A 24,214-nucleotide genomic window follows, 5' to 3' on the forward strand; every position below is an offset into this window, starting at 1 on the left:
ATGCTGCTGTACCTTGGGAATTAAGGAGTCATAAAACCATGCCTGATTAGTTAGGTGCATAGATACTGGCTTCAATAAGGTCATTCCCATCCATGGTGCTGGATGTGTCAGGTATCTGTCTTCAATGTCTACGTAATGTGTACTTGTAGTGTACAGTGTTGTGGGAGCATTTCATATTAGCTGACCTCTGGCATATGCTGAATATGATGTGCCTTCAACCTGTCCTCTTCGTCGTCTGTGTACTGCCTCTAGCTGTGCGCATGTTAAATGTAACTCTTGAAGACATACTACCTCAATACTACTATGCTTTATATTTTGTTACACTCTCTAACATTTAGTATACAAGCCAAATCTATGCACATTCCTGGTGAGACAGTTATATACAGGACATAGCATTACATTGTGAACAATCTCACTCCCTTCACCTGTACATCAACAACAGTGTCTGCCTTGTGTACCCGTGCTTCCAGTGCACCATGATTCTCCTGTGGTCTTCACCTATGTCATGGCATTCTGTATCCTGGACAATGAGTAAGATGTAGCTCAAGAGGGGCATGAGCATAGCCAGTATAATATTTCCCACCTGGCAGAGGTTTGCGTATGTGACCTTCCAATAAAATCTAACAATAACATCAATAACCAAACCATTAAATGTGTCTTTTCAGACAATAGGTGGTGAGTTTGTATATCAGGCATTTTCAATCAGTCAAAAGATCTCAGGCAAGGTTATCCCCCAAAGCATATTTTGCAGACATATTTGCGTAAGCTAGCCCTTCTCACCTGGTATGTCTCCCTGCCATTCTACCCCTCTCTCCTAACTGCCCCTCACCACACTGCCCCTCTCCAACTCCCCAGACAGTGTCAGCCCAGATATAGCATTAACTTAACTCAGTTGATCAGCAGCTACTGGATTCATCAAAGGGTCAGTATCTTCACTCGATGTGTCAGGATCTGTTACAGTTGTTTGTGTCCCTCTGTATTTTGTGACATATTTGACTGATTGTGTCTGTGTCTTCAAAATCTGTTACTTTGGTGGCTCACCTGGAGTCCTTCTCTGTCTTCTGGATCACCATCTGCCAAATTACTTAATTGATGTAGGGGTTCCTCCACTCACCTTTGTCTTCTATCCATTGCCAGATTTCATCAGACATCAAGAAAAAATGTAAGTGCTCTCTGATATTTTTTGTAATCTTTGAGGGTATAATAGTGTGTAGGGTTATCTTTTTGTTGCAGGTGTTTTTTAACAGCTATAACAAATTGCCTCAGGACACCACTGTATGTGTTTGTTGTGAGAAAGGTTTTGAGGAACTCAACCGCATTCTTACTCTCAGTTCGTACAGGAAACCTACAAAGTAATTATCATACAAAGAATTATCTCTTCTTAAACAAAATTTTTCACTGACAGGTTTATCTATGTGAAACGCAACATTTACATTTCTACCATTGAGCTTCTCATCTTCAATCTGTCAACATTTTGACTTAGTCTGTTGCGACATTTCATTTTAGGAATGTTTTCTCTTCCGTTCTCAATTTACATGTCAGATTATTTCTATAAGCATACTCATAAGTAAGTTCACTAGTTTTTAGGAAAAATTCCCTCATTTGTTTAGCAGGTCTCACTTTATTCAGGTTATCTACAACCTTTAAATTTGCAAACATTTCGTCAAAATCGGAATAATAATATTCCAGACGACCAGTTTTATAAAACAAACTAGTTATTACTCTACATGTTATATCATAAATAAGAGGAAGCATGTTATATTTCACTCCTTCAGACACAGAAGTGGGTAATTTCACACAGACATAGCAATCTTTTGCATTCATCACCTTAACATATTCAGATAAATGTCTTGAGAAAGTATTGCTAGAAAAATCTCCAATAGATCTATCTTGATGAATCTCTGGTTTATGTACAATAATTCTATCAACTTTATCAGTTTTCTCAGATTTAACCACAACTTTACTTGTCATGTTAGCTTTATACATCTCTTTATCTACACCAAAAGGAAAAATAACAGCTAAAATTAACCAAACTAAAATAATAAAAATTATACATATTGAGGACAGTTTGCAACATCTTCTGAGAATTGAGCATCTTGAATTTTCCTTAGTATAAGGCATCTTTACTTTTAAAGACAACAGCTAAAAATAAAAATAAAAATTGAAAAACTACTAAATATACTCCCCTCTTTTTTTTTTTTTTAAACAGATAAACTTATTTTCTACGAATTTTTCTTCAAACATCAAATGTGTTTTTCGGCTAATACAATTTCTTCGACCTTGTGTCTCCTAAGACAGTTTCTTCCACCTTGTGTCATTTAATCAATAAGTTCAATCATTGTCACTTGCATCATCAAAATCTTCTTGGCTACTATTTACTTCCACTACTGGTGGGATTATAATGTAGGCCCACTCTGGCGATTTATATTTCTGGTTTGGTTTTAATGTTCTTTTTGCTCTACTGCTTACCACTTCTATTTCTTTCCTGCCTGTTTTTTCTTACTCAAGTCTTCCTCTTTTTGACTTGAAATCTCATTAACCTGCTCCTTTGCTTTATTCACTAATTAAAATGTAATGCCTCCAATTTCTTTTGGCCAATTATCTCCTTTTCTTGTTAGCTTCTTTTTTGGCTCTTTCAAATTATACTCCACTCTCCAAGCTCTTTTTCTTGTTTTCCTCAATTTAGATTCATCTTCACTGTCATCTGTTTCACTTTCTGTGTTTTCATCTGATTCATAATTGATCAATTTTTCTGAGTCAGATTCTTCATCAGATTCAGGTACTTCTTTACTCAGCAGTTTCACTTTTTTAGGAAAATCATTCTTATAGCTGGTACTTGGAACTTCTTCTTCAATTACTTCCAGTTCACCAGTTTCAGAATTTCCGTTCCTTCTTCCAAAGTTTCTATTCTGCTTTTCTTTTTTTTTTATTAAGTATAACAAGCTAGGCAAAAAACAATATACATAGCGCTTCGTTCACATGAGGTCAGGTACACAGTACTTCAAATAATAAGCAATCATTGTAGGGAAGGAGGGGCACAGGGGAGAGACAGTAAGCAGACAGTATTGCAAACATTGAATGTCGGGTCAGGGGGAAAGTGGGATATCGATGTTATCTACTGCAGTTGGTGTACATATGTCACCTCGATACCTATTCCACGGCCCCCAGATTTTATGCCATTTCCGGGGGCGGCCCCGGGCCAGATACACCATTTTTTCCCGAAACATGCACCATCCATATTTTCTTTCCACGTCTCAACCGTAGGCGGCCCTTGGGACCCCCACAGTTGTGCGATATCACGTTTAGCGATCATGGCCCCCAGGGTCGCCCACTGGGTTTGGGCCACATTGTAATCTGTGGGTTCCCAGACATTTAACAAGCAGCGTCTGGCCTTCGGTAGGAGAGGAACTCCCTTAGCTTCCTCCATTACATCGTACACCCCATTCCAATAAGCCACCACTTCAGGACATTCCCAGATAATATGCAGAAATGTCCCCACCATACCACATCCCCGCTTACACAAACCCTCCTCGGAAAAGCCCATGTGAACCAGTCGGGGGCCCGTGATGTACACCCTATGAAGGATCTTAAGCTGGACCAGCCGAAGTCTCGCTGTAATCGCAACCTCCTTGGGAGAGGAGATCGCCAACTGCCAGTCCTCATCATCTAATTCAAGACCGTCCCGGACCCAGAGATCACGCAAGGGCAACAAAAGATCCGATCTATCATTAATCATCTTTTTATAGTCAAGGGAGATTGTACTTTCCGGAACGTGGCCATCTAGCAATCTATCTTCAAGCCGGGATGACTCGGGTATCGCCTCCCCCGTCGAAAAGACCGACATCAATGCATGGCAGATCTGGACATAGCGGAAATACTCCGAGTTCCCCAATTCAAACTCCTGCTTTAAAGTATCAAATGACTTCACTTGTCCCTTAACCCAGAGGTCTCCCACCTTGCTAATGCCAATGAGGCCCCATCTATCGAACCCTTTTGTCTTCCACAGAGTACCAAGTCTATCTGAATCGAAAAGTGGGGTCGCTAAAGTCAGGCGGTCCTTCTAACCCATAGAAGCAGTTGCATCATGCCATACATGAACTGCCGTCCTAGTAGGCATGAACAATGACTTGACCACTGATTTCGAGTACAGTGCCCTATAGTAATTGCCCCCCGGCAGCAACCATCCATCCATAGCGAACGCAGGATTCAGTTTGGGACCATACATACAGTGATTAATGGCCCCCAACTGAGACACCCAGTAATTTCGCTTGATGTCCGGGAGGACAATACCCCCATCGTACCACGGGAGCGTCAGTTTGGACAACGCAATGCGAGGTCGACCGTCCCATATCAATTTCCTCTGAAGACCCTCGATGTTACGAAAATAGCTGGCAGGGACTATGTCAAGCGTGTTTTGGAGGGCATATAGGAAACGAGTCAAAGACACCATCTTAAAGAGGGCCGCGCATCCCAACGGCGAGAGTGGAAGTCTATGCCATCCCGCGACATCCTGCCGCAATCGGGTTAAAGGTGGGAGGAGATTCAGCTCATACCGAGCCACAGGGTCTGTGGAGACCCAGATACCCAGATATTTAAATCCCGTTGTGTCAACTGTATGGGGCAGTTACGCGGGAGGAGGGGGACGTCGCCAGAAAGAACATACAAATGGGATTTTGCCCAATTGATAATTAAACCCGAGTTTCTACCGAAGGAGGCCAGGACATCACAGAAAACCAACAACGATTTCCTAGGCGAGGTTAGCTATAGCAATATGTCGTCAGCATAGAGCGAAAAGCGATCTTCATAGTCGGCGGGCCACCGAATACCCCTTATCGAGGGCTCCAGCGGATCCAGGCAGAAAGGGGCTCAAGGGACAGGGCAAACAGGAGCAGTGTCAGGGGGCACCCCTGACAGGTACCACGCCCAAGACTAAACGGGACCGAAACTCGACCGTTGAATACGATCTGCACAAGCGGGTCTTCGTAAAGAAGCCGGACCCAACCGATAAAGCCGGGACCAAAACCAAATTTAGCTAATGCAGCCCAGAAATAAGGCCACTCAATAGTATCAAAAGCCATTGTGGCATCCAAGAACGCTAAAATGGCCGGCTCGCGCAACATCGCAGCCCTCGCGAGAACTCCATGCAGACGCCTGAGATTCAACGCAGTGTTCCGATGGGTAATAAAACCAGACTGATCCGGATGGACCAGGTCACTAATAACAGTAATCAAGCAATTGGCCAGCACCTTTGCGAGAAACTTAGGCTCAGCGTTCAAAAGAGATATAGGACGGTACGACCCACACTTGTCCCTTGGTTTCCCTTCTTTATGTATAACTACAATCGTCGCAAGTCGCTGGTCTCGGGGGTGAGAACCATACTCACGAGATTCCAAAAACATATCTCTCAAATAGGGAGCTATCTTATCGGGTCGCAACTTGTATAGCTCTATCGGCAGCCCATTAGAACCCATGGCCTTACCAGACCGCAAGGAGCGGATCGCAAGGGCAACTTCATCGGCGGTTATTGCGATGTCCATTTGCTCTCTATCAGCGTCTGAAAGACTCGGCAATGCAATGTCACGCAGCAACAAATGAGAGTCTTCCTCCGGTCTATCTGACACCAGGGAGTATACCGTCCGAAAGTGATCAGCAAAGCACTCAACAATCTCTACCGGGTCAGAGACCCGCACACCACTACCCTCTCAATCTCAGGCACGACACGACTAGCCCTATCCCTCTTGTTCAACCATGCTATCAATTTACCTGCTTTATCTCCCACGTCATATAGACGACCCTGTTGCTCTCGAATCATGGCCTTAGCTGCATCCATAACTAAAGCCCCGTATTCCAACAGTTTCAGTCGCAACATATGCGTCTTCGCGCGGGTAACCTCCTGTTCCAGATCTAACTCAAGGTCCGCTATTTCAGTCTCAACATTCACCACCGCCTCATTCCTCTGTTTCTTAACGCCCGCAATCAAAGACAGGGCTTGACCCCTGAGAACTGTTTTAAAGGCCTCCCAAAGCGACACTGCGGACAAAACAGAACCCTCATTTTCTGAAAAATATAGATCAAGTGACTTTATCAAATTGTTACGAGTTTTAGGATTACGGAGATATCAAGGGTTGATCAGGGCTACCCGCCCCTCGGTCCCCGACGACAATTCAATTCGAAGCCACAGAGGAGAGTGATCACGAATTCCCTTAGCCATATGTTTAACCTCAGCGACAGAAGGCGCCTGTGCAGCAGGCACCAGGACATAGTCAATTCTCGACAGGCTACCATGGGCACGGGAGTGGAACGTGAATTGCCGCTGAGTGGGAAGCATCAGTCTCCAACAGTCTACAAGGCCTAAGGTATCGATGAGATCATGAAGCCAGTTCTGCGCCCCCTTGAGGTCCCTAGGTGGATATCTATCAAAAATAGCAGACACAACCGCATTAAAATCACCACCCGGTATTAATGATCCCTCGGGGAGAGTCAGGAGAACCCGCCCCAAATCTGCGAAGGTAGGGGATTGTAGGCCTGCAGGGACATACACGGTGACCAGGGAAAGGGTCCTGCCCTCCCAAGGACTAGTAAGGACGACATAGCACCCTCGATCATCGAGAACCGTTGCATCTACCTCCAACGGGAGAGAGTTCTTAATAAGAATACCCACCCCTCGGGAACCGGAGGAGAACCCTGCATGGGCGGCTAAACGATACCCCTTCCTATTCATAGCATAGCATGCATTTCCTATCAAGTGAGTTTCCTGAAGTAGGACCACATCTGGGGAATGATGTTTTAATTGCTGCAGTACCACCCCACGCTTTATCCTATCCACCAGCCCATTCACATTCCAGCTCAGAAGCCTCAACCCCCTACCCCATCCCACACAAGAAAGAAAATCCAACCTCAAGAAGAAACCAGCGCTCTGATCAGAAGGTCTTGCAATACATTGCCTTGCAGAAAACAAAACTGGAAAAACAACAAAACCCCCACTCCTCCCCACCCAACAGCCCGTTACAACACCCCCTACCCTGCACCCCTGCATAAGACTAAAAAGCCACCCCAACTTGCAGTGTGTCTGTCGCCCCCACATCTAAACTAATCTACAGAAAGTCAAGCAGAGGAGGAAGACAACCCCCCGATAGTCCTGCAACCCCCCGAAATGTCTCACAGAATCACATTACACAGTTATTGCACCACAGTTCGAAACCTCCAGAATACCCCAGGAACCAGACAATGATAAGGCTTATTCCTGGTTCATCGATCCGCCCCAGCACCACCGCTCTGCCCGTCCTGCGGATGATGGGCCGGAAGAGTATCAGGCCAGTCGGCCATTACGTATGGTCTGGCGAAAAAATAAGTCCGCTCTGCATGTTCGATACGCAACTTGGCCGGAAAAAGCATGGCGTACTTGAGGCCCATCTCTCTGAGTCTCCTTTTCACCCCAAGAAAACCAAGTCTCTGTTTCTGAACAGCTTGGGTAAAGTCTGGATAAAAACTGATGGTAGTATTCTCAAACTTTATGGGACCGCCTGTACGCGAAGCCTGCAGGATAGCGTCTCTATCACAGAAATTAAAAATCCGTGCTATTATAGGCCATCTTGGGTTGTCCACCCGGAACTCTGTGAGCTCGTTCCACAGTGAAAAAATGATTCAGTCCCTTGGGTGTAAGATGATTCATGATCAGGTTCTCCACAAAAAGATCAGTTGCTGAATCCTCCGCCTTCTCCGGAACTCCTATAATTCGGACGTTATTCCGCCTAGTCCTTCCTTCAAATTCCTCCAGACGATGCGAAAGGAGGTCATTGGAGGCCCTCAGATTGTGAACCTCCGTCTGTATCTCAACAACGTCGTCCGTCAGACCAGAAGTCTTAATATCCAGTGATTTTACCTTTTAGTTGGTTTTCGCTAGGTCCGTGCGAATCAAATTCATATCAATTGCCACAGTGTCGAGTTTGTGGGCGAGAGTCTCCATTTGTTTCCCGAGGGATGATCTGATCCCATCAATGGCGGCCAAGACGTCTTGCAGGGTAGGCTCCACCGCTGAAGTCAGTGGATCTTTCGTTCCCTCCAGCGACCTACCCAGTCCACTGGGCGACACCTTAGCCTGGACATAGCGGTCCATGATGTTGGTTTGGGTATAACTACCCCGCCGAGTAGCCTTTGACCTCTGCTTGTCCCCCTCTGGCTTCCCCGCCATCGTGAGAGACAGTAAAGATGATTCCAAACTGGGGCGGGGGGATAAAAGCGCAATCAAGAGGCTGAGAGGAAGGCCATGCCCGGGAGCGATCGACCTTGGTCATCCCGAGACAGTCAACACAGTAGAAAGATGGAGATCTCTAAGGTCCCTCGAACAGAAGTCCGGAATTAGCCTAAAAACACGGCTCAAGTGTCTCTTCAAGGGAGGTCCGACCGTGGAATATTCACACTTGAGTACCAGACCAGACCATCACCTCCAGCGAGAGGGGGGGGGCACTCACAGTATTTGGTCTCTCCTGCAGACGAAAACAAAAGGAAAAACGAGCCGGACAGGTCGTCCCTGCAGCCTCAGGCAGATGTTGTTCAACTACAACTCGGGCACCATGCCAACTCCACAGCCGGGCATCACGGAGGCTCAGTCCGCAATCTTCAAATCGTCATAACTCCAGCTCCCAGGGTCCGATCCGGAGTCTAGTTGCAGTATTCGCCTCCCCATTGGTTCGTCTTCACGGGGACATATATGAAAGCCAGGATAAACTACAGGATATATGCGGGAGGTTACGAGGGTCTCAGGAGCCCTGTGCTCACGCGGCCATCTTGGTTGCACGCAAAGCTCCTCCCCTCCATTCTGCTTTTCAATACTCTCCTGATCTTGATCTTGAATCACTTCTTGATCAGTTTATTTTTCTGCTTCTTGTTCTAGCAGATTGTCATTTTCTTCTTCAGAATCTTGTATTACAATTTCTTCATTCAAAGCTTCATTCGCATTTGAATCTTCCACTTGTCGATCTTCCGGATCTAGATTTTCCTCAGGCTCTTCTTCTGAATCTGAATCAGCTGTTGTATCACCTTCTTCGTCAGGATTCTCAGGTTCTGGGACTCGTATGGTATGACTCGCATTAATCCACCTTTTTAATCCCCTACACTTTACTGCATTTGTTGTGACCAAAATCACCTGTCTTGCTTTTTGCCACCTTGGTACTAGGCAATTTCTTCTTCGATGCACTTTTGTTCTCAGCCAGTCTCTTGGTAACAGATCATGAGCTTGTTCTTTCTCTTTTGTGAGCACTTCAGTTCCTACATGATGTAACACAGAAGTCACCACGTCAGATAGATTTTTGCAGTAATCCATAATGACGCTATCATTTATACTCAGTAACTTGTCAACTGGAACAAATGCTTGCCTCATGACCCTGCCCATTAATATTTCATGAGGGTTCAATCCTGTCTTCTTATCTGGAATGCTTCTCAAAGTCATCAAAACAAGTGGTAGTGCATCTGTCCACTTCATTCCTGTTGCTAAACACATTTTTCCTATTCTATTTTTTATTGTTCCATTCACTTGTTCAACAACACCTGAAGCCTCTGGTCTGTATTGTGATGTAATTTCTACTTTATGCCCAATGCTTCACAAATCAGTTTTAGCAATCTGTTTTCAAAATGTGGGCCACGATCTGTCTCGACCGACACTGGGAATCCATACCTAGGTATGAATTCTCTCAACAGCAATTTTGCAACAGTGATTGAATCATTATGACGTGTAGGGAAAGCTTTCACCCATCTTGGGAACAAACAAACAATCACCAAAACATATATGAGTTTATTGTGAGGTGGCATGTCAATGAAGTCAAGCTGTATTCTGGTAAAAGGACCTCTCTCCCGTCCTATGGTTCCCATGCTTACAACTGTTTTTCTGTTCGGGTTAATCTGCTGGCAGATCAGACATCTCTGACAAAAGGACTCTGCAATTATTCAGAATTTTGGGTTGTACCACGTTTGCCTAAATAGCCTAATCATGGAATCTCTGCCAATATGTCCTGGACCATGGTACATGCGTGCCGTGTCAGAGATCATGCTGTCTGGCATTACTGGTCTGTCATCTTTGTAAACCCAAATCTCATCCTCTTCTCTTTGCCTGCATCCTGCTTTTAACCATGTGTCTTTTTCCTCATCACTTGCCTCATCTTGCAACTGTTTTACTCCTTGCCAAGTATCAACTACAGATATAAGCATAATGAGTTCAAAACATGTTCATTTTTTTTTTCCGGATTGACTGCTGTATTATGTCTTGCACAAAATTTCGCTATTTCATCAGCATATGAATTTCCCTTTGTTATGTAATCTTCTCCTCGCTGATGAGCAGTACATTTAGCTACTGCAATTTTTTCTGGTAATTGAATTCCATCAATTAGTCTTTTTATTAATTTAGCATTCCTAATTGGTGATCCCGCAGAAGTTAAATAACCTCTTTGAGAACAGAGCTGGCCATAGTCATGGACTACACCATAACCATACTGACTATCAGTCTCTATGGTAATCTTTTGTCCTTTTCCCAATTCACATGCTCAAATCAAAGCAACTAATTCTGCTACTTGAGCTGAACGAATTCCCTTGAGACTTGAAGCTTCAATCACATCTGCAACCGTGCATACTGAATATGCTGTACTCAGAACACCTTCATCTGTTCTCAAGCATGAACCATCAACAAACAAAACATAGTCTGATTCAGGGATCTTTAATATCCTGCCTTGGTTTTGTGCAATATTCTAATACATCCAGGCATTCATGATCAACAATTTCATCTCTGATTTCTGTTTCAGAAGCATCAGGTAACAATGTAGAAGGATTCAAATATACACATCTCGCAATCGAGACGTTGTCTGATCCAAGAATCACCTTTTCATATTTTGTCAACCTATTACTTGTCAAATGCTGTGTTTTACTTCTGGTAAGGATAATTTCAACAGAGTGTGGCACATATACCTTCACAGGAATTATTCCTTCACTTTGTTCCAAACTCACACTTGTTGCAGCCACTGCTTTTAAGCAACCTGGTAATGCTTTTGCAACCGGATCAAAAACAGATGAGAAATATGCTATTGGCTTTCTCATTCTTCCATGTCTTTGAATCAGAACTGATAATGCACAACCTTCTCTTTCACTGCAATACAGCTCAACCTCTTTTTCATAATCAGGCATTCCCAATGCTGGAGCTTCACACAAAATTCTTTTTAGCTGTTCAAAAACTTCCAATTCAGTTTTTGTTAAATTATTTGTGTCATTTATGTCTGATATTGTCAATCTCTGCAATGGCTTTGCAATTACTGAAAATCCACAAATCCATTGACGACAATAACCTACCATGTCTAGAAACATTCTAACCTGTCTCTGTGTTTTTGGAGGTTGCATTGCTTGAATCATTTTTATTCCTTCTGTTGTTACCTGTCTGGTACCTTTTGCAATTCTGTGACCAAGATATTTTACTTCTTGTTTACAAAACTATAATTTCACAGGAGAATACGCTCTTTGAATCTACACTACTCATGCCGGCACAACTAGGAATTTTCACACTGCTGGAAAAAAACTTTTGACTAAACAAACTTAACAAGTTTTAGATATGTAATCCTACGTAATTACCATGTAACATGTTAGTTACCATAGTAACCATCCTCTGCTACCAAGGAATTGATCCAGCGCTCCTATAGAAAAACTGTCTCACAAACGCTACCTAGCACCTCAATGCTCACCATTATTTATGAAACACATTTACAGGCCCATAACACCAATGAGACAATTATTGAGCAGCTGAATCGAGTGATTTGATTTTTATACTATTCACATAATATTTACACTAATATGTACAACTGCAGTTTATTTATCTTTATCATGATATAAAAACGATTTTTAACTAAAATCAAACCACTATGGTTGATGGATCAACTAATGGAAACTAGACCATGAATAATCAAAACCAGCTTGTCATTTATAATCTAATTTGTATTTACTTTATTTTCATAAAGAAAGAGCATTTTAAGTTTAAAATCTTTATTTTATAAGTAAATAAGGAAGCAGCCTTTTAATAAGGAAGTGAAAAATTAGAACTTTTCAAAGTTAGCTCAGAAACATGAAGAATTAGCAAAATAACAGTTTCCATTCCCTGAATCTATTTTCCCTGTCTCAATCTGTCTTTACCTAGAGAGGAATAAATCATTAAAATCTGCTGTCCTTACATGCGCCAAAGGTCCATCAGCATAATGCACCTTTCAGGAATCGGACAGTAAGAGAGTTTTTTCTCCACTCATGGTGTCATAATTTATACCTTTCTCTCTAGCTAAACTTTCTACATTTTACATTATTTCATGAAAATCTGAGCTTTTCATTGGCTGTGCCGTGTCAGTCCATGATAAAAGTTATTAGGTCACTTGACTCCTGACCACAATCCGGGTTTCATATAAGGCCCATTGTCTTTTCAATTCCACATCCTCGATTTCCTCAAGAAAGATACTGTTTCTCGAGTCTAGGACATCTACTTCCTAACCGTGGCAGGCATAACAAAATGCTGTCCTTGGCTGCCTCCGTGAACACGCTTAACACGACAAAGGAATTGTTCCTCGTTTCATAACGTCTTTGCAGCAAGATTCTTCACAGCTGCGCATGTGCAAGAAATTACTTTGGACAAGCTTTCGTTTCAGCAGCTCTGTCAGCCATATTTCTGCATCAACTTTTAGGCCTCACCTCGGAAACTATTATTAAACAAACACAAGACATCAATTAATTAAAGAATTGAGACCCATTCTGTTACCCTCCCCTTTTGCTAATTAACCCTGTTAAATATGTTACCTAGCTTAGGCACGAATATGCAGCTTTATATCAACCTGTCCTTTTCGAATGTCAGGAACTCCAAGAGCTTTTATCACAAATGACATAACATAAGCACATAAAATAAACATGTGCCATTAAATTAAACTGCCGCATTTAATACTGACAAAGACACTAGACAAGGTTAGTTTATTAATTTTTCTTTGCGTTTGTAACAAAAAAGCACATTAGTCCTGCGTGTATTTAATGTTTGTATCGTTTAAACTAAGTTGATTAATAATTTCACCACAAGCTTATTAGACTGTTATCTTTTTGTAAGGAGAGATTAACTTCGCAAGTTGGAACACAATTTTGTTTACCTTGCTCCATCAGTAGTGCTTCTCATCTCTCAATGTGAAGCACTGCCTGCTGTGATAATCAGATCTTTACTCCTGGCTGTGCATTTTTCACAAGGTCCTGGGAGCCTCTGATATCCTCGGAAGGTGAACAGGTTGACGGCTGATCTATACCACTTCATGGAGTCTAGGGTCACACAGGCTCTAAAGGGCGTCAGCAAATCAGGGTGCAAAAGGATGAGTGCCACCAAGTCACATCATTGGGCTTACTCATTACTAGCTGGTCTGACTCTGTATCACTTGACTTCTGTTGGTGCGTCACCTCTCTACCTTTATTTCAGGTCAGTTCCCCTCTCACACTCCTCCAAATCCTAGGCAATTTCCAGCAGGTCTCGGCATTACAGTCCAGTGATCTGGCCACAAACTCACGTTATGTTGTGGGGCTTTGGGATGGGCACCAAATCAACTCCAGAGCACAAGCAGTTTGCCTGCATGGCCACTACTATTTCGAGGCTGCGCGATCTTGGTATTTGCAGACTCAATAAAGTCGCAAGTTCTTTAACGAGTCTGTATACTTACTTTTCCAGCTGCTGCCCTGGGACAGGTGTCTCAAATGCCTAGGTAGGTATTCAGAGGTGAGGGGTGGGGGGTCCCGAGCGCAGTGAGTATGTGCAGGATACAGGGGCTCATTTGGGGTTTATCCTAGCTGCCACTCGCAGGAGTCCCTTTGATACCCTTGTGAGCCACGCCATGGCCCCATCCTTGAAATTTCCATAGTGAGAACTTTAGTGATTGAGCTAAGCAGGTGGCAATGTAAAAACACCTCGTGAAGGAATGCATAGTCATTGGCTATTTGTGTTACCTGCCTCTAATGAATTTTCTTTGATTTCTAGTAAGTTAGTGACACAAAAAGCACACTTCTATGATTTCTACCAAAGATTCAACAAGGAACATTTCTAGGACAATGTCCACCAAACATGGTGCAGTCCTCATAATGCAAAATGGGCCAGTGGAATCACCACAAAGTGGGATGGACTTAGCACTGCATTATGGTGGACCCAAAGGCAGATGTAACACTGGCAGGATGCCCACCCTAGAGGAAACTTATAATGAGGACGTTTAATTACCAGATATGTAAGCTGAGAAATAGCAATGATCTCGAACATTCACCATCACCACTCTTGTCTAAATTGAAAGGAGATGGAGGTTTGTATGAACCTGAATAAGAAAAGACTAGTAATGGATGATCTATCAAAAAGTATGCTTCTTCATTGGTGTCTCTAGATGTCAAGAACTTAAAAGGAACTGTCTCTAGAGAGGATATTCCGCAGGTGTATACAGCACCTTACCTACCGTCCAGTCTGCAATGGTGCATTCTAAATTTCTACAAAACTGATGGACATTTTGCCACTGCGTCTGCAGTGTCAGTTCTCCCAGCATGTTTGGAGGAGTTAGCCATTTGAGAGACTGTTATGTTTTGTATTGCAGTCTTTAGCCACTTGACTGCTAGGGCTTCCCCCCAGGTGATAGTCCCATTTTGAATGATTGGGTAGCTCATCAAAAGGTATCCACACCAAATTTGTGTTATTGTTTCCAGCATCTTGAGGAATCTAATGGTACCCAGGGTTTATAGATTGCCCTCGGGGAAACTGAGAAATTAGGCAAAATATAGCAACGTTTTGCTGTTTGGGAGAAAAAAATAAGAAAACGTGCAAAAAAGCACATGGTTTTATTTCTCAAAAGTACATCAGTGGAAGCTTTGCAATGCTAGGTTAACCATCTTCCCAGGTTTCAGCAGAGTTGTATCAAAGACAATTTACCACAATGTTTGCTTTTTTGTGAGCTGTGCTCCATTTTTTCTAATTTGTAAAGTATCAGGATGCTGGCAGTTTGTGGTGACACCTATGGGTGATCCCAAAAAGCCATATATTTCTATAATGAGACAATAATCTGAATATAGTCTTCAAGCTCTTCCCAAAGAACTAATTATTGAAATGAAATAATTAATAAAAATGAGCTGAAAAAAGTAGACGTTAGTAACAACATTTTCATCTGTAATTTTTTGTCACAACAGCTGATTTACAAAATCAATATACTATTACAACTGGTTCTGGTTGCAACAATATAGATAGTTTACACGTTTTTCAAAAATTTCATTCATATGGTGAAATCTTATGAATTAAAAATGTGTATGAAGGGGACCTTTTTTATTTCTGAAATGTGCACAAAATCGTGCATTTAGGAACAGTGGGTATTTGTACACTTCTGAATTCGGAATTATCTATACTATCATGTGATTTAGAGGGCATTTTGCTAAATGCGTTCTTTTTTGCGCACAGACTTACTTTTATAAGCCAATAGTACAGATAAATCCAATTAGTAATCACAACTGGTCTACCAGTCTGTGCTACCACATCTACCGTTAATAATAGTACCCCACTTGTGTGACTTTTCAACTGTGTGGTTAGCTGCAGAATCTGGGTCCTCGCTCTGCTGCCATCTAGAGGAACCTTCCAAACCTAGATATTTCTAAAAGCTAGACACCAAGGGGTTTCTAGGGTGGTTTGTCTTGCATGGATGCCCTGACATTTTCCCACCTGTAATGCCCTTCAAACTTCAACCTTTGGCAAAAAACATACATCTTCCTCACATTTTTATGAAAGTTTCAGAAGCTGAAGAGATCCCCAAATCTTCCATTACACAGTGTTCCCACACTTGTCTTGATATAAATACTGCCCCATTTGTGTCGTTGGACACAGAGCTGTAGCACACCAGGCCCAAAATATAATGTGGAGACATGATCATTTCCAGTCAAAAATTTCCTGATTTGGCAATGTGAGTAACTGTGATATTTAGACCCGGGCTGGGCCGGCACCCATTAAAACCTACAAAAACGACACATTTTTATAAACTAGCCACCCGGGAGAGTCCAGGGCGGGTGCTTTGCATGGATCCAATAATGTTTCTTTCACACAATGCCTTTCAAACCGCAAACTTTGTGTAAAGTCAATATTTTCCTCACATTTCTGTGACAGAAACTTCTGGATTTTGCAGGGATCCACCACATTCCTGTCACCTAGCATTCTCACGCTTGTCTCGATAAAAAATCTGCCCCACTTGTTTGGCAGGGCCTAGTGCCAAGTGAGGCATAGATCAAATCAGAGACAACGCAAGCCCACCTTGAATTTCCAGATGTTTCACACTTACTGTTAACAGTGAGGCTACATATTTGCATTTGCACTGATTAACCATATTTAGGCACACTCTCCAGGTTTGACTTTGCTTGTGATGCATCCAGTTAAGGGTGTTCAATGGTGCAGAGTCAGACAATGATCCCTAAACCAACTGTGCCCCCAAATGAAAATTCTAGCCTCTCAGGAGCATAATCCTTGTAACTGTCTGCATTTTCCAAACACAGCGAATGGTGTAGTGTTATCTACATCCATGGTAAGCATATATTCTCAAATTTTGAACTTACTGAAGATGTGGTTTTCACAGTAATATCATGGCGAACAGGCACATTATACAAAGCGCTGTACTACTGACAAGGAACAATTCAGACTGTTTTGTATGTCTTAGTTTTAATTGGTTGAGCTAGTGTTTGGGTGGACAATTATCAAACAATTACACTTGATTTAGACAATGCTGTTTCTAAACAAGCTGTCACCATTTTGTTTCTCATAATAACGTTTTATTTTCTTTCAGGATCATATCCGAGACATAACGGATGCGCTTATTAATCTTTGTGAAAGCAAAAATTCTGATGGAAAGGTATCTAGGCTATCCGATGAAAAAATTACAATAACTATCAATGATGTATTTGGAGCCGGTAAGTGCTGTTACGTGCAAAGACTGCAGAAATGGACATTTCCAATGTCTTTTTAACAATTATAAACACTGCTCTCATCTCATGTTTGATTGTGCTTTTACAAAATTATACACTACCTCATCTGATCTGTTACATTTATATTTTTTAGGATTTGACACCATTGTAACTGCACTCTCTTGGTGCCTGTTATATTTGATTCAATATCCGGAAATGCAAACCAAAATCCAAGAAGAAATAGGTAAATTGAGAAATGAATCTGTTAACTGACATTGTGCTGTCAAGCTACACATTATTTTTTCAACAATGTGCTTTGAATAATTGGACATGTAGGTATCTGTAAGACAGGCTGGAAAGCAAAGTTTAATTTTAATGATGTAATAAACTGCTCAACTATTCCCTACCGGTTAACAATGTGGTGAAAAAATATTGCATATTGTGTACAATGAACACATAGAACATTGACACCAGAACTAAAAATAACAGAAAAAGGAAGGAAACAAATTACAAATTCACCGACATCATAATCACCCCGAAGTGTTTTCTGCTATATCATACATCATTTTTCAAACCCGCCAAACCCTCACTATTGTAAGTATTTGTGAGTAGCTTTATGAGGAACTCATGACTCCTTTCAAGGCATCATTGGGTTGAAGATTTTGGAAGTGATTAAACCAACACTCAATTTTTCTTCTTATATTATTGATATGCTGGTTTTATTATCAATCCATTCGTCCTGTCCACGTCTGTGCATGTAACCAAGGTGTAATCTGAAGGCAGTAAAATATATTTGGAATTCAATATATATATTCTCCTTTTATTTGTAAACTGTATATTTCACTGAATAAAACTCATCAACCTATCCTAAACCTTTAAGATAATGTGGATGTACCTAAAAATCTTACAAATAGTTTGCACAGCCTTTATACTTTGCTATATTCTGCCTAGTGTTACACAAGAATATAAACTTTGCTGGGCCTCATTCTCAACAACTTACATTTTTTATGGCATAACTTACACTTTCATGATTAACTCATATGGCATATCTTACTCATTGAACTCAATTTACTCACTTATGCAAATATTCTTCACTCATGCATGTTTTAAGCTATAATGAGATAATGAATGTGTTAGACATTTATGAGTGACTAAGATATGACATTAGTTAAATTGATATTTCAGATACACGCATTTTTAACACCCTTGTATAGTTAATTCATACAATAAAATACTAATTCCGATAAATTGTATTTTAAATAAATTGATTACAATGTGGATTATTTCATCCATGCCATTTTAAAATTACATGCTGCAATAATTTTTACCACATAACAAAATATAAAGTAGTCCAAATAGTACAATTATGAGTTCAAGAATATGCAGTCTGAGTGCAGTAATCCAAAGCCCATTTAATACTGAAGTCTTCTTGACATCCTTCCACTTCTAATAATGTAGAGATATTAATACATACAAAATATCAAAGTCAGATGACAAAAGTTTTATCTACTTGACTATTTCAAGGCTGATCTGTTAATCTTGAAGTCTAGTGAGCAACCTTTGGCGCCCTCAGCATTTACGCACGGCCAGGCACATGGGCCGTTACTTCACATTCCTGGCCCCCAATACTGGAGCTAGGTTTCCTTGCATCTACGCTTGTGTTCTGATCTGAACCCTAGCTCTCTAAATTTTAATCTATGTTAATTTTATTTCTGGCCTGTGTGGGTACAACAGCACAGAGAGACCCTCTCCAGGGTGATTCATTGTGCATATACAATTTAATAATAAATCAATAATAATAATGTAAATCCAAAAGAAATGATGCCTATAACGGTTGTAACCTATAATCTAGCAGCCCGCACGAGAAAAGTGCTTCCTATTCATAAAAAGGGGTAGATCTTGTGATACGTCACTAACGAGCGTAGTCAACAAAGAAGTTAGTTGGGCGCTAAATAAATCTACCAATGCAATATGCATATATCACAGTGGTCTGTGATGTAAGGCTACCAATTGTGGGTCTGGTTATGTCCATTGAGACAGGTCATGATATGCTTCCTTCTCCAAAGTCTTCTCCGTCTCATGCCATGTCAGTCACAAAATTATATATTGGCTGTGATTAATATATACAATTGTAAACAGTAACATGATAATTATGTTATTCATCATAATTTAACTAGAAAATTAACTTACAAACAGATTGCAATACTTGCGTAACAGGTATGATATAAAATTATTTTTTACAATATCAATTATATTTTATTTTAATTAAGAAATTTAAAGGTAGAGTATGTTATGCAATGATGCATAAGAGATGCATTTTCTTAGGACGATACACAAACCTTTAGGAAGGAAGTTACAAGTTTTTGCGAATACCAAATTAGTTAAAAAACGTAACTTGAACTTTTCACTCTTTAGACAATCTTAAGTCTGTTCTTAAGTTTAGTAAACTGGCAAAACCATTTAATACAAGACAATTAGCTACAATGTTGATTATATCAATACTATCTCAAAATGACATATTGGCTGAGATTTGTGTATAAAGACATAAGCTGTGACATGGTAATTAGTGTATGCATCAAAATGTAGCTAAAAATAGGGGGCGTGGCTTGGAGCATTAAGATGGCGGTCGCTATCTAAGAGTGCTCCGGACCTCTCCGTCATCCGCCCAGTCATCCTTAAATATCGCTATGTAATAATACGATCCAGTACCTGAGGAAACCCTCCTGGCCTGGCGTCGGGTGACGTGACAAAGTGTGGCACTGCTGGGAGATTGAGACAACCGCTTCATGAGAATCGGTACGGCTGCCTGCACAAAATGGCGGTAAGGTCTAATGAATGAGATCCTGAGATCTGGCCCGAACAAGAGGCAGCTGACCTTGACGGCACCGGAGCTGCTGGATCTGGTGTGGCTTCCCTGTGGTGACATCCACATCAAACGAAACCCGCAAGGAGGTGCATTGATTACAGAGGCAGAGCCTAGCCTTGCATGGTCGCGGTCTCTGTGACACACTGCGGCCGCTGAGGAGATAGACCGGGCCTGCCGTAAACCCCTGTGGTGTGGCATTGAAGAATAAGTGGGAGCCGGGATTGACCCCAGATGCACTGGTTCACTGCGCTGAAGATCGAGTGCAGCCCAATCTGGGTTAAATCCATTGTTCTTTTGCCCACTATGTCACTCCAGTTAAGACCCATCCATATGCAAATCAGTCTTGACCCTGTGCCTCATTGGAACAGTTCAGATCAAACCGCCAAGCCAGATCGTCCGTGAACCAGAACAAAGCATCCTGGGACCGGTTTCAGGGTATGTCACCCTTCATCAGCCAGGCTATCTTGAATCCAGTGGCACAGTGAGCAAGGGACCCACATCTGGGCATACCCATCCCACTTGGGGCAAAAAGTGTAACTGCAACAAATGATCGACGGAATGCTGAATGATTCAAACACTCTCCCCCAGTCAAGAGATTGGGTTAAATCCGTTGTTCTTTTGCCCACCATGCCACCCCAGTTTGGACCCAGCCATATGCAAATCAATCTTGACCCTGTGCCTCATAGGAGCAGTCCAGATCAAACTGCCAAGCCAGGTCCTCTTTGGACAAGAAACAAGCATCCTATGACCAGTTTTGGGGTATGTCACCTTTCATCAGCCAGGCTAGCTTGAATCCAGTGGCACAGTGAGCAAGGTATCCACGTCTGGGCATACCTATCCCACTTAGGGCGAAAAGTGTAACTGCAACAAATGATGGACGGAATGCCGAATGATTCAAATCTTCTCCCCCAGTCAAGAGATTGGACGGAATGCTAAATGATTCAAACATTCTCCCCGAGTCAAGAGATATGGGTTAAATCCATCACTCCATTGCTCACTATGCCATCCCAGTTTGGACCCAGCCATATGGAAATCAGTCTTGACCCTGTGCCTCATGGGAATATGGCTCTCCTTCAGCAAGACATCTGCACAGCGATAGATTGGATTAAAGACACTGAATCTCACATTTCCACAATCGAGGATGTCGTCCACCACCTGAAGGAACAAGTCTTGCGTCTGCAGACCCACACAAAGGAACTCCACAAAAAAGCAGAGGATGCTGAAAACCGGTCAAGATGGAATACTCTCCACTAAGTGGGGTTCCAGGAGGGATCAGAACAAGGCCAAATGAGCAAATTTATCGAACAATAAATAAAATCCTGGATGCCTAAAGATTCCCTCTCCCCCTGGTTTGCGATCAAGCAAGCCCACCACTCCCTGGCCCCCAGACCTCCACCTGGAGCACAACACAGACCCATCATCGCCAGGGTCCTCAAATTCAAAGATAGGGACCTCATCCTAAATGAAGCACACAACCGAAAATCTCTATCAGACCAAGGGCAACCAATAATGATCTTCCCAAATTACACACGAGAAGTCCATACTCAAAGATGCTCCTTCATTGAGGTGAAACAGAAATTGCGTGCTCTGAACCTTCATTACCAGCTGCTCTTTCCGGCTCGCCTTCGGGTGGTGTTCCAGAACAAATTCCTTTTCTTTGACTCTCCAGAGGTGGCCTGGACTTGGCTAACTGAAGAACAGCCGCTAAAGGCAAGCACCTCGGCACCACCCACAGGGGCACACACCGGGGACACCCATGCGAGATGGGATATCTTCAGATAGACAACTTTCACTGTAAAGTATAGTTCCTTTACATTGCAGCGATAAACATCCTTAGGTAGGGAGGGGTCCTCCACACGAACCGACACCCAAGTATTCTAGTTTGGTTCTTTTCTCTTTTGTTCACTAGGGATGACAGATGCTTCTGTTCTCGAAGTATAGGGTGGGGACAGGGGGTAGGGATAGAGGGGACCATTGTCCCGAGTTTCAGTTATTGCCCTATGCTCACCACACCAGCAACTCTACCCAACAGCAGGACAATCTCCTGCATTCCCCGCAACCCAGAAGGGTGCCCACAACTCCCCAGTTTGCAAACAGTGCAAAAAGCTCCACACCCAACCTCACGCCTTATAGACCTCCATCGACACCCCTATCCACCGTGGCAAACATATGCAACAGCGGAGACTCAATCTGCATACTATCAGGGAATGGCAGCGGGCTACTAGACAGGATTACCTGTACGGCAGTCCTGCGCTATGACCAAAGCAAAGCTGCTGACAATATTGCTTCAAGAAACTCACCTTATGGGTAATAACTGCTTCTTCCTGGTATGCTATGGCTATGACAGGGCTTGGCACTCAGGGTTTACCCGGGGTTCACGAGGTGTGGCAATCCTCATGCAGCGTAACATCCCCTTTACACCTGCAATGGCCACCAACGACCCCCAAGGATGCTCTATAGCCCTTAGAGGGTCCATCGGAGGAAACACCCTCAATTTGCTCTCCATATATTCCCGTCCATCACTGCTTACTGCAACTTAAAACGCACCACAAACCTTATCTCCTCACTACCCCCAGGGTTGGGAGGGTATTTCAACACAGTTATGCACCCAGGTCACGACACCATGAGCTCGCCATCCGGTGTGAGATGTAAATGTAAATGTAAATGTAAATGTAAATGTATTGGCATTTATATAGCGCACTACTTACCCGTAGGGTCCCAAGGCGCTTCGACCGCTGCGAAACCCTTCCTGGCTTCCCTGAGAGATGGTCCCTTAATGGGTATCTCCAGGATGAGACCAGGCATCCCCGGCGGTCTGGTGGGGCCGTTAGTGAAGATGAGGCAAGCTAATGCCCAGAGTTGCCGAGTGTGATCGCTGATCAGAGTGGGCACCGAGGCGAGAGAATTATCGAGTCCGCTGACCCTGGTCCAGAAACCTGCCGCGCCGGGAATCGAACCCTGGTCCCGGGCCGTCCTCTGCTCTCGGGTCTGCCGCCTCTAACCAGTGAGCCACACTACTTCACTTCACATCACATCCACCCACGCAAGACTCCTCACTAACTTGACAAGCACCCTCACTGTGTGCGATGCTAGGAGAATCTGGCAGCCCCAAGCCAAACGGAATACCCACACCTCTGCAGCCCACCACACACATGCACAAATTGACCATATCTTTATGCCTGCACTGGACTGTCAGAAAGTCAGAGGTAGGGGAACCCCTTATATACTTCTTCCGGTATGGAGGATAAATGCATGGTTGCTCCAGGACAAAGACTTCAAGAAAGCTGTAGGAGCAGAGCTCCAGCAATACTTTGTTACTAAGCACAGCTCAGTCCCCTCCCTGGGTACTCTTTGGGAAGCAGGCTAAGCCACTATTCACGGCTTTGCCAAAGGTCAACTCAAAATCTAGCGGCTTGCCTGGCACGCTTAGATCAATCTCTTAGAGGCCCAATCCACCCTCCTTGAAAATCGAACAGCTGAACAACGGGAAGACACACAAGAGAGGCGGCTCATACATCTGTGGGACGAGATCAAACAAGCCTCCAAGGAGGCTGCTAAGCTACTGTGGAGATCCTTTATCACCAGGGTGTATGGATGGGGGGGGAAATGGGAAACTCCTACACCACTTGGACGCATACCCAATGGCTAACCGTATAATCCTGGAGATCAAAGACCTGGAAGGTATCATTCATCGCATGCCTTCGGTGATTGCCCAGCCCTTCGCCACATACTACTCTAAACTCTACTCAAAGCAATGCCCCGAACTCTCTCTCTCAAACCTAATCGGCAAAGAACGCCTCCAACTTCCTTGTCTAAGCCAAGAAGAAGCAAAAACTCTTGATCTTCCTATTACCCAGGAAGAAATCAACGATGCCATATCACACGCTGCATCAGGTAAAACCCTGGGCCCGATGGACTCACGCAGGAGTACTACCCTGCCTACCGAGAGATCATTTTTCCGCACCTATTAGATATATACTCTGAAGCGGTCGAGAACGGCTCATTTCTATCCAAAACAGACGGCCCCACTATTGTGGTAATCCCCAAAACACAACCTCCCTCATCAAACTGCGCTGAATTTCACCCAATCTCTCTCATATACACAGAGGTTAAAATATTCTCTTCAATCCTAGCCCACCGACTGAAGCTGTGCAGTTCCAAACTGGTCCACTCCGACCAATGTGGATTCATGCCATCTCGTTAAACCAGTCATTGCCTCAGACACCTCCATGTAGCTTTAGCAAATTACCAACCATTAACCCCCTACTTGGCACTTCTTATTGATTTTGAAAATGCGTTTGACTCCGCAGATTGGCGGTATCCGGAAGACGTCCTGATTGAGCTGGGCATGGGCCAACACTTCCGTAACCTGGTTAAAGTTTTATACTCTTAGCCGTAAGC

At 43.0% G+C, this 24,214-nt stretch overlaps 1 protein-coding gene across 1 annotated transcript in view; it reads left to right on the forward strand.

Annotated features, from left to right (window-relative positions):
* LOC147727217 (cytochrome P450 1A4-like) overlaps positions 1 to 24,214 on the forward strand; it is a 288,726-nt gene that overhangs the window by 72,835 nt on the left and 191,677 nt on the right. Inside the window, exons 3-4 of the mRNA XM_086961267.1 lie at positions 16,830 to 16,953; positions 17,102 to 17,191. Of these exons, the coding sequence (XP_086817393.1) occupies positions 16,830 to 16,953; positions 17,102 to 17,191 (214 nt within the window). The remainder of the gene's footprint in view (positions 1 to 16,829; positions 16,954 to 17,101; positions 17,192 to 24,214) is intronic.

This window comes from Lissotriton vulgaris, chromosome 3_1, assembly GCF_964263255.1.
Source record: "Lissotriton vulgaris chromosome 3_1, aLisVul1.2, whole genome shotgun sequence".
NCBI lineage: Eukaryota > Metazoa > Chordata > Amphibia > Caudata > Salamandridae > Lissotriton > Lissotriton vulgaris.